The sequence below is a fragment of the Crassostrea angulata genome, chromosome 9, assembly GCF_025612915.1.
Source record: "Crassostrea angulata isolate pt1a10 chromosome 9, ASM2561291v2, whole genome shotgun sequence".
Lineage (NCBI taxonomy): Eukaryota > Metazoa > Mollusca > Bivalvia > Ostreida > Ostreidae > Magallana > Magallana angulata.
Genome location: NC_069119.1, coordinates 23,872,568 through 23,884,925, shown reverse-complemented (window position 1 = coordinate 23,884,925; position 12,358 = coordinate 23,872,568). Strand labels below are relative to the sequence as shown.

Sequence of the window (12,358 nt, the reverse complement as noted above, 5' to 3'; positions counted from 1 at the left end):
CGTATTACACACATTGCTTTTCTAATTTCATATCGGGTTCGTTATTCTTGAAATTATTAACTCGGTCAAGGTCGATCGTCTGGCTGAGGCTGGTGAAGAGAGGGGGATGGCCGAACAAGAAAAGACACCGTGGCCGAACAACCGAGAAGACTATGAACTAAAAGACGTTATTGGTAAGCTATATTTCATTTTATTGTAAAGACAGCCCTAAATTATTCGTCGTTAATGTGGTTATTAATTATTGTTGACCTCAATTTGTGACACATTTTTCTATCACACACTAAATTAATTCGGATACTAGGTCATTCACCTTGCACCTATTGTTTAAAAAATATGGGGAAAAAATCACTGACAATAAAGAATAAGAATATAACAGATTCTTTCTGGATTTTTTATTTATATAACAACATATACCACGTTGCTTCTTAAAACACGTGCACATCATTCATTTTAAATTCACTCCCATTTGGCATGTTTCGTGAAAAATTGCAAAAAGTAGTCAAATACTTCGTGAATAAGGATAAAAATGTTTAAACTAAAGGAAATCTGTTGATATTTTTTACAGTTTTTTCGTCAATAATAGAAAGAAAGCAGGTATATAAACTGAGTCAATTCAGATTGTACAGGAAATGTATTGTTCTCGGCAGTATGAAGTTTGTTTTTTAGCGTTACTGGCGTGCGACCAGTTCTCGCCGAGTACCATTTCTCGCCAGTACATTGTGACGTCATTTTTCGTATATAATTTTATGTGTTGATAAAATGACGTCACAATGTACTGGCGAGAAATGGTTCTCGGCGAGAACTGGTCGCATGCCAGTAGAGTTTGGTTAAGTGGAAACAAAGTGTCTTAGTTATAAATATTAAGGATCTGAAAATTTTAGATCCCATGACTTCCTTAAAAGTATGAGGTATCATGGTATTCAGATGGAAATAACCCAGGAGAAAATATTCCCTGGAGAAAACGTACCCATGACTTAGGATGCGTTTTCTCTTGCATTCCTATTTTTTAATTTATGTCTTCAACAAAACAGAAGTGCAGTATTTTGACTACTGATAAAATCTTCTTTTAGATTTACATAATTTCAAAATTTATTTACTGATTTACAAGAAAGAAACTGGTATGCAAGGACTGTATTTTTCATGCTTTATCCACATCACTATAATGTTGTCAATCAGAGTATTATTTGAATTTGGAATTATTTTGATTCCTGGAATTTTGGGCTTTTAAGAAAATTGCCCTTAGACTATTTATAAGGAAAATTCATGTAAGTTGACTAACTTAGCTAAAACTAACACATCAAACAATATAAATTCATGTTAATTGTCTAAGTGTAACTAAGGGCAATTTTCTTAAAAGCCATAAATTCCAAGAATCAAAATAATTCCAAATTCAAATAATACTCTGTTATTATTATTTGATCAAATTTGATATATTGCACATGTTGCAGAAAGAAAGTGCAGTTGCAAAAATATCTTGCCTCACAAACAAGTGCAATATTAATTCTACCAGTATTTGGTTAGGATTATTAATCATTATATGGACTTGATAATACAAATATTTGTCCCTGGGAACCATTCTATAGACTAGTACATGTGCTAGTCAATGAAGATAGTCGTCATGGATGTAAATTTCATATACAGCAATTTTTTCCTTTCACTCACGAACATTTTATTACAGTAGAGATTGTGTGTCTGCAGGCAGCAGGCAATCTTTTATTTTAATTTACAAAATTAATCTGTAATTCTGTAATAATTTTGTCTTTCAGGGGCTGGAGCAACAGCGGTGGTCCAAGCTGCCGTCTGCAAACCAAGAAATGAGAGAGTAGCCGTCAAACGAATCAACCTGGAAAAATGCAACACCACAGTCGAGGAGTTGCTGGTGAGCATGTTTTAAGATTACACAACAAACAAGATACAATGGGTTTTTGGGTGAGGAAGGGAGGAGAATTCCATGGTCACAAATGCTTACTAATTGTTTTTATAGGGGGAAATGGAAAGGAGGGGGATATTCCATGGTCACAAATGTGTGTTATGTTGTTCTTTTAAAAAATACAGATTGTGTGCCAATTTAGATTGAGAATTTTTTTATGGATGATGTAGGATTTTTGGAGAAAAATGAGTGAAAACATGTATGTAGAAAAATGATACTTCACTCTCTAGCGATGTTATAGTTAAATATGATGTTAATTTTTGTTGCTATGAATTATAAATTCACAACATCTGCCAGCTGAAACCCCCACAAAAAATGACTGTCACAGTTTCTAGGTTTCACTGTGTTATCAATTATACCCAGTTTTTTAGTCAAGGATAAGAAAATTTTTATTTCATGACTAAGGTTCAGAGGTAAATCACACGAAATATCCAATACACGTAGGTACAAGCAGTGTCAGACTTGTATTACATGTAGTATATCACATTTCCATTATTGTAGTAAGTTTTTCACAGTACATGTAATTTCATATATACAAAGTGCAGATTTGCAATGGCAATGTGCAATATGATATTCTAATACATCTACCACAAATGCACAGTTTCTAAATGCATGTGAATTAAGGTCTTCCGTTTCCAACGGAAGACCTTATAGTGATTGTAATGTTTCTTATTATTATTATTATTATTATTATTATTTTTTTTTGTCCGTTTTTTGTCCGCAAGATTTCTCAGAGATGGCTGGATGGATTTTCTTGAAATTTTCAGGACTGACAGAAAATTATAATATCTCCAGGCGTTTTTTTCATTATTTTAAAATTCACTTCCTGTCGTCCGTTTCCTGTCCCGCGACAAAAAGCTATGGACAATGAGATCTCAAAAACGATAAAGACTTGAACCTCCAAACTTTGAGGGATGATAGACCTATAGTTGTAGATGTGTTTAAACTATTTTGTTTTGTTCGTCGTAACTTCCGGTCGTCACCGGAAGCTCTTCAAAAATTATACTTTTACGCATTTAATATATTTCTCGGAGAATTGAAATATAAGTATAAATGCTTACATATTGCATCTTTCCGATGTTAACTTAACATAAAAATTCTACTTCCGGTGAGATATCTCAAATATCTCATGTAGCCTTTTTTAAACAAATGTTTGAACCCCGAGATCTCAGAAACTGTAAGTGATCAAGACACGAAACTTACAGGGATGATAGACATTTGATAGAAGATGTGTTTAACCGTTTTTATTTTGTCGACCGTCACTTCCGGTCCACACAGGAAGAGTTCAAACAAATCAAGTTTTTTAAAAGTTTAACCAGATTTCTCAGAGATGGCTGGATGAATTTTCTTGAAATTTTAAGAACTGATAGAGAACGATAATATCTCCAAGTGGTTTTTTTCATTTTTTGAAAATTCACTTCCTGTCGTCCGTTTCCTATCCCGCGACTAAAAGCTATGGACAATGAGATCTCAGAAACGATAAAGACTTGAACCTCCAAACTTTGAGGGATGATAGACGTATAGTTGTAGATGTGTTTAAACTATTTTGTTTTGTTCGTCGTAACTTCCGGTCGTCACCGGAAGCACTTCAAAAATTTTGTTTTTACGCATTTTATTTCTTTAACACAAAATTAAAATAAAGGTATAAGCGCTTTCATATGTCATCTATCCGATGATTAATAAACAAAAACAAATTACTTCCGGTGAGATATCTCAAATATCTCAGGTACTCTTTTTAAAACAAATATTATTATAGCGAGATCACAGAAACTGTAAGTGACCAAGACACAAAACTTACATGGCTGATAGACATTTGCTAGAAGATGTGTTTAACCGCTCTCATTTTGTCAACCGTCACTTCCGGTCCACACCGGAAGAGTTTAAACAATTCAAGTTGTTTAAGAGTTTAACTGTTTTTGTTTGACAATAGAAGATATGTTGATAGCCAATTAGGTCCTGTTGTATAATGGTTAGGAAATACTTACTTTCATTTTCATTGAACACTTCCGTTTGTCCGTTTCCTGTCCCGAGACAAAAAACTTTGTTTCCTAGAGATTTTAAAAACGGTGACGACTTGAACAATCAAACTTTGTGGGATGATAGACCTATGTATGTACATGTGTATACACTATTTTGTTTTGATCGGCGTAATTTCCGGTCGTCACCGGAAGCACTTCAAAAATTTGTTTTTTTTTCCATATTTTATTCATTTTACATAAAATGAAAATATCAGTATACAATCTTACATATGTCATCTATATAATGTTAAATTAGCAAATAAAGTTTACTTCCGGTGAGATATCTCAAATGTCTCTATGTAGCTTTCCTTTTTACAAATTTGATATCTGCGAGATTTTTGTCACTGTAAGCGAATTAGACACGAAACTTTCATGATTGATAGAAATTTGATTGGGATGTGTTTAACGGGTTTAATTTTGTCAACTGTCACTTCCGGTTTTTACCGGATTGGTTCAAACAAATCATGTTTTTAACAAGTTTAACTGACTTTCTTGGGTGTTTCATCTAGCTTGATAAACAGTGATGTACGCTGAGCAAATGTATAGGAAATACCAGCTTTTGTATTTATTAATCACTTCCGTTTGTTCGTTTCCGGTCCCGAGACAAAAATATTGTTTCAAAGAGATCTTAGATTTGGCAGAGACGTGAACAACCAAACTTTGAGGAAAGATTAACTTATGAATGTACAAATGGTTAACATTTTTGTTGAGTTCGGCGTTACTTCCGGTCGTCACAGAAAGTACTTCAGAAATTAATTTCTTTTTCATTCTCGTTGTTTTACATGTAAGTAACGTCCGTATATATCATTCACAATAATTATCATATCCACTTTTTTCTCTGTTAGAGAAGCAATGTCTTACAGTTAAATCGATAAATGTATATCAAAACGGAAGACCTTTTTGTTGCTTTTGCAACAAGAGTCTAGTTTATCTTATGTTTCCTATAATCTTTGTATTTTTCTCACATACAAAGTGCAGATGTGCAATGGCAATATGCCATATGATACTTTCATCAAGTAAAACTAATACAAAGAATGTTCAGTTTCTAAATGCATGTAAATTAATCTTATATCTCCTAATCTTTAAAGAAGTTTAATGTTTCCTTCTATGATTTGACAAGTGTATGCATATATACATGTACAGGTAAAACACTTCACAGGTTATCTACCCCAGGTTAAATACTGGTACCTTTTTGAAAGAGATAATCACTGCTTCACTGGGTACAATATAAAATATTTTTAATTCATAACTGGTACTTAAATTGTATTAATTTTGTCTTTTCATAACTACATGTACAAGAATTTGTACTGGTATATTGTAATTTGTGACTTTGAAAATTGATTATTTTTTTCCAGAACATTTTAGTTCGTTTAATATTTATGAAATATCTCAGTTTAGTGTAGCAGGAAACCAGATGACATAAACTGAAATCAATTTGCATTTAGTTCAAAAGATTTGATGCATGAACATAATGCATTACTCTAATTAATTCAAGAACCTTGTTGTGCAGTTTAACCTGGTGTGTACTATATAAATGAATCTAAACCTAGCTCGTTAATTTTCTTATTAACATAGAGAGCTTGCAAAATTTACATATAAAAGTAAATTTTCTGACATTCTCTTTCTAAAATTGTGACACTGACACCCCTGGCCCATTTGTTGTGAGAATAATTCATGGTGAATGAAGAACCCACTTAAGTATCGCATAATTCTTGACCCAGGTATTTTAATTATAATATTGTGATAAATGCATTCATAGTAATGATGAACTGATTGCTACCTTCATACATCCAGATGTTTATTAAGAAAGATTTTATATACCGGTACATGTACATTTCCTTGAAGTATTTGTCCCTGTGTGTGATGATTGTGCAGTGCATTTAGCTGTCTCCAAAACATTTTCTTTTGTCTGTGTTGTTTTTGTGGATTACTGTATGCTATACTTTACAGGACATCTGATGCTATTTTGATATATATCATGTTTATGTACTTGTCACATATAGGATGTTTTCATTAGTGATATATAATGAAGATCGTGAGTGTTTAACACAGCCAATGTTAGCATTAATTATTGCCCCCGGCCATTAATTATTGCCCCCAGCCATTTGGCGTAGGCAATGCTGACCCCTTGGCTGTCATTCTTCATGACGATGACATTACCATATTGACAATTGTAGATTTAACAATTACCTATATAGATGTCACAAACCTGACCTCCCAACCTCTCCCCCCCCCCCCCCCCAAAAAAAAAATTCCTTTCGGGTTCAATTCATGATTTTTAATACCCCTGCTTATTAACTATTCAATGCAGATGCTTAGAATTTTACCACACTCTTTGTTTAGAATTAGGTATATTTTCGAAACAGGAAGTCAGACGTCAACTTCCTGTTTAATGATGACTTTGTTTTTATCCTAAATTTTCAAACAAATTTCGTCAAAGATTTCTTAACAACCATTAATTGCAGATGCTTGAAATCATTTTTGAACAAATTTGACGTCAACTTCCTGTTAAAAGTTGACTTTGCTTATTAAGGTCTTCCGTTTCCAACGGAAGACCTTATAGTTTTCGTACTGTTTCTTATTAAGGTCTTCCGTTTCCAACGGAAGACCTTATTGTTTTCGTACTGTTTCTTATTATTAAGGTCTTCCGTTTCCAACGGAAGACCTTATTGTTTTCGTACTGTTTCTTATTATTATTTCTTATTATTATTATTTTTTTCCAAATTTTGTGCACGCGATTTCTCGAAATCTATTCGACCGATCTCAACCATTTTTTCACAGATGTTAGGGCGTGATCTAAACTTAATACATTTTTCTTAATTTTTTCGTAGTCACTTCCGGTATTGAATTGTCGGCCATTTTGTAATTTTTGACGACCCATTTTGTGCAGCTATAAACTCGGAAACCATAAGAGATATGAATATGAAATTTTCAGGATAGGTAGACGATAGTTTGGAGTTGTGCAGCATGTAGTTGTTTAATGTATGTTGCGCCATTTCTTGGAGCTCGCCTGGGCACGAAAATTGGGTACCAATTTTCATTCAAAATTTTCACACGTTTTGATTTATATCTTTTTATAAGTTGATATTTTGTTAAGACATATATAACAAAAGAGGTAAGGAATCAAAAGTTCTTTCCAACAAAATCAAAAATAAGGGGCTGGCCCCTTTATTTAGGGGCCAAAACACTCGTAAACTCTATTACAAATAACTTAAAAACGATAAAGATTTTGTAATGCTTTATAGAAGCAAAGTTGTTGATCGTACCAATATCTATTAGAAAAAAATATTGCCACACCCATTTATTACGTAATTAGGGATTTTAAAGGGCCAAAGAACTTAAACTTTGACGCAATATAACTAGAGAAGTAGAAATATTTTGTTAGACATGATAGAATAGAAAATTTTTGAATTAATGATTTAAATCGATTCCGCTTATCAAAACACGAATTTCTGTTCCCATTAAGGATCTAGAGGGCTGGCCCCTAAAATATTCAAACATTTGTATCTCAAAAATGATAAACAATGTTAAATAGGTGTAAGCACAAAAAATGTTAGTATTCTTAAGACCTTTTCAAAGAAATCAAGAAAAAGGGACTGGCCCCTTAAATTAGGGGCCAGGGCACTCTTAAACTCTATTACAAATACCTTAAAAACGATTAAGATTTTGTAATGCATTATAGAAGCAAAGTTGTTGATCGTACCAATATCTGTTAGAAAAAAATAGCCACGTCCATTTATTACGTAATTAGGGATTTTAAAGGGCCAAAGAACTTAAACTTTGACGCAATATAACTAGAGAAGTAGAAATATTTTGTAAGACATCATAGAAGAGAAAATGTTTGAATTAATTATTTAAATCGATTCCAAATATCAAAACACGAATGTCTGTCCCCATTAAGGATCTAGAGGGCTGGCCCCTAAAATATTCAATCATTTGTGTCTCAAAATGATCAACAATTTTAGATGGGTGTAAGAACAATAAATGTTAGTATTCTTAAGACCTTTTCAAAGAAATCAAGAAAAAGGGGCTGACCCCTAAATAAGGGGCCAAGGTACTCGTAAACTCTATTACAAATAACTTAAAAACAATAAAGATTTTGTTATGCATTATAGAAGCAAAGTTGTTGATCGTAACAATATAAGTTTGTAAAACTCATAGCCACACCCATTGATGACGTAATTAGGAATTTTTAGGGGATTAAAACATTAAATCTTTAATGTGCTGTACGGAAATGTGAGTGGAAATTCTGAAATTTCATTGATATTTTAATGGTATCGTTTGAAAAATTGAACGGAAGACCTCCTCGTTACTCGTAACGAGATCGTATCTAGTTAAGGTCTTCCGTTTCCAGCGGAAGACCTTATTGTTTTCGTACTGTTTCTTATTATTATTATTATTTTTTTTTTCCAAATTTTGTGCACGAGATTTCTCGAAATCTATTCGACCGATCTCAACCATTTTTTCACAGATGGTTGGGCGTGATCTAAACTTAATACATTTTTCTTAATTTTGTCGTAGTCACTTCCGGTACCGAATTGTCGGCCATTTTGTAATTTTTAACGACTCATTTTGTGCAGCTATAAACTCGGAAACCATAAGAGATATGAATATCAAATTTTAAGGATAGGCAGACTATAGTTTGAAGTTGTGCAGCATGTTTTTGTTTCATGCCTGTTGCGCCATTTCTTGGAGCTCGCCTGGGCACGAAAATTGGGCACGAATTTTCATTCAAAATTTTCACACGTTTTAATTTATATCTTTTTATCAGTTGATATTTTGTTTAGACATATATAACAAAAGAGGCAGAGAATCAATAGTTCTTTCCAACAAAATCAAGAAAAAGGAGCTGGCCCCTTTATTAAGGGGCCAAGGCACTCTTAAACTCTATTACAAATAACTTAAAAACGATAAAGATTTTGTAATGCAATATAGAAGCAAAGTTGTTGATCGTACCAACATCTATTAGAAAAAATTATTGCCACGCCCCTTTATGAGAAGTAGACATTTTTTGTTAGACATGATAGAAAAGAAAATGTTTAAATTTATGATTTAAATCGATTCCACTTATCAAAACACGAATTCCTGTCCCCATTAAGGATCTAGAGGGCTGGCCCCTAAAATATTCATACATTTGTATCTCAAAAATGATCAACAATTTTAGATGGGTGTAAGAACAAAAAATGTTAGTATTCTTAAGACCTTTTCAAAGAAATCAAGAAAAAGGGGCTGGCCCCTTAAATTATGGGGCCAAGGCAGTCATTAACTCTATTACAAATAACTTAAAAACGATAAAGATTTTGTAATGCATTATAGAAGCAAAGTTGTTGATCGTAACAATATCTATTAGAATAAATCATTGCCACGCCCATTTATTACGTAATTAGAGATTTTTAAGGGCCAAAGTACTTAAACTTTGACGCAATATATCTAGAGAAGTAGACATATTTTGTTAGACATCATAGAAGAGAAAGTGTTTGAATTTATGATTTAAATTGATTCCTATTATCAAAACACGAATATCTGTCCCCATTAAGGATCTAGAGGGCTGGCCCCTAAAATATTCAAACATTTGTATCTCAAAAATGATCAACAATTTTGAATGGGTGTAAGAACAAAAAATGTTAGTATTCTTAAGACCTTTTCAAAGATATCGAGAAAAAGGGGCTGGCCCCCTTTTTTTTGGGGGGGGGGGGGGGAGAGACTCGTAAAGTCTATTACAAATTACATAAAAACGATTAAGATTTTGTAATGCATTATAAAAGCAAAGTTGTTAATTGTAGCAATATCTATCTGGAAAACTCATTGCCACACCCATTTATTACGTAATAATGGATTTGTATACATTATCTGAAAATGTGTGTGTGTTGGGGGGGGGGGGGGGGGTAATTCTAAAATTATATCGATTATTCATGGTATGATTAAAAACAGAAATCGCAAGGAAGACCTACTCGTTACTCGTAACGAGATCGTATCTAGTTATTAAGGTCTTCCGTTTTCCAACGGAAGACCTTATTGTTTTCGTTCGGTTTCTTTTTCCCTATTATTATTTTTTTTTTTCTTACAAAATTTGTGCAGGCGATTTCTCGGATATGGCTGAACCGAATTTCGTGAAACTTTCAGATCTAATAGATATTAGTACGAACTTAATATACATTTTTTTATTTTGATGACGTCATTTCCGTTCTTGAGAAAATGACGTTTTAGCGATTTTCAGAGGGTCGGCTTGTCCAGGGATCTCCTCCTAAACGGTAAAAGATATTGAATTCAAACTTTCAGGGATTGTAGACAAGAGATTGTAGATGTGCAATTTGGCATTTATATTTGTCATGCTCAAAAGGCGTTAAAGCTCGCCTGGTCCCGAAAATTGAGACTAAAAAAACGTCGTAATTTTTCATGGTTTTCTTAGTTTATCTCTTTTCTGAAAAATATTTTGTTAACACATGTAAAGCAAAAAAAGTTTATATTTACAAGACCTTTCATTTGATATCAAGAAAAAGGGGCTGGCCCCTAAAATTAGGGGACCAAAGGGCTCTAAAGTCTTTTATTTGTAGCCCTTTACTGAGGGATATTTTGTGAACGGTTATAGAAACAAATATGATTATCTTACAGTTCTGTATCCAAGCAATGTAATGATTTTATCATGTGTTACATAATAAGAGGGTGTTAGGGGCCAGAATTATAGAATTTTGATCACCAGTATCTCAGAAAGGAAAAATATTTTGAAATGCAATAAAGAAGAAAAGATACTCAGAATGATGTACTAAATAATATGCAATTTTCAAAATTTCGTTAAACAGCCCCTATAAGGAGTTAAGGGATCAGCCCCTTAAACGTTATTTCCCATATCTCTCAAAAACGGTAACGAATTTCCAATCAGTTGTTGAACAAAATGTGTTGAGATTTAAATGAGCTTTTATTTTATTACTGTAGCTATTTACTGAGGGAAATTTAATGAAAGGCTATAGAAGCAAATATGTTTATCTTACAGTTCTGTATCCAAGTAATGTAATGATTTATTCATGTGTTATGGAATAAGGATTTTTTTAGGGGTGATGAGTCCATAAACTATGACAAGCTTTATCTCAAAAAGGAAAATATTTTGAAATGCAGGGTAGAAGAAAAGATGCTCAAAATGATGTAATTTACAAAATGCAACCTTCAAAATTTGGTTCAGCGGCTCCAATAAGGAGGTAAGGGACTGGCCCCTAAACATTTTTTTTCTCAGATATCTCAAGAACGGTAACGAATTTCTAAACACTTTTTGAACAAAGCTCTTATCCCTGAAACAAAATAGTATCTGGCCCTTAGAATGAAGACCCCGTTTTTCTATTCTAAATCATGTTTAGCTGTTAAATAGCAAAATCAAGATCGAACATGTATCTCAAATTCTAAAATCAGACGGAAGACCTCCTCGTTGCTCGCAACGAGATCGTGTCTAGTTATTATTATTATTATTAAGGTCTTCCGTTTCCAACGGAAGACCTTATAGTTTTCGTACGATTTCTTATTATTATTATTTTTTTCCACAAATTTTGTGCACGAGATTTCTCGAAAACTATTCGACCGATTTCGACCATTTTTTCAGAGAAAATGAGTCTTGATGTAAACTTCATACGTTTTTGAGATTTTTCCTGTCGGCACTTCCGGTACCGATTTATCGGCCATTTTGTACATTTTTACGACCTATTTTGTGCAGAGCTGATCTCAGAAACTATCAGAGATATGACTATGAAATTTTCAGGATAGGTAGTCTATAGTCTGAAGTTGTGCACTATTATTTTGTTTTACGCCAGTGGCGCCATTTTTTGGAGCTCGCCTAGGCACGAAAATTGGGTACGAATTTTCATTCAAATTCTTCATACGTTTTCATCTGTATCTTTTTATCAGTTGATATTTTGTTAAGACATATATAACAAAAATAGTAGATAATTAAACGTTCTTTCCAACAAAATCAAGAAAAAGGGGCTGGCCCCTTAAATTAGGGGCCAAGACACTCGTAAACTCTATTGCGAATAACTTAAAAACGATCAAAATTTTGTAAAGCAATATAGAAGCAAAGTTGTTGATTGTAGCAATATTTATCAGGTAAAATCATTTTCACACCCATTTATGACGTAATTAGGGAGTTTAAGGGGCCAAAGTACTTAAACTTTGATGCAATATATCTAGAGAAGGAGACATATTTTGTTAGGCAATGTAGAAAAGAAAATGTTTGCATTGATGATTCTAATCAATTCCACTAATCAAAACTCCAAAGTCTGTCCCCATTAAGGATCTATAGGGCTGGCCCCTAAAATATTCAATCATTTGTATCTCAAAAATGAACAACAATTTTAGATGGGTGTAAGAACAAAAAATGTTAGTATTCGTGAGAACTTTCGATTGAACTCAAGAAAAAGGGGCTGGC

The 12,358-nt window shown here is 33.1% G+C and overlaps 1 protein-coding gene across 1 annotated transcript in view; it reads left to right on the top strand.

Moving 5' to 3' along the window:
- The first annotated feature begins 27 nt into the window (after window positions 1-27).
- LOC128163064 (serine/threonine-protein kinase OSR1-like) overlaps window positions 28-12,358 on the top strand; it is a 31,616-nt gene continuing 19,285 nt past the window's right edge. The window contains exons 1-2 of the mRNA XM_052826527.1: window positions 28-173; window positions 1,767-1,879. Of these exons, the coding sequence (XP_052682487.1) occupies window positions 107-173; window positions 1,767-1,879 (180 nt within the window). The 5' untranslated portion in view covers window positions 28-106. The remainder of the gene's footprint in view (window positions 174-1,766; window positions 1,880-12,358) is intronic.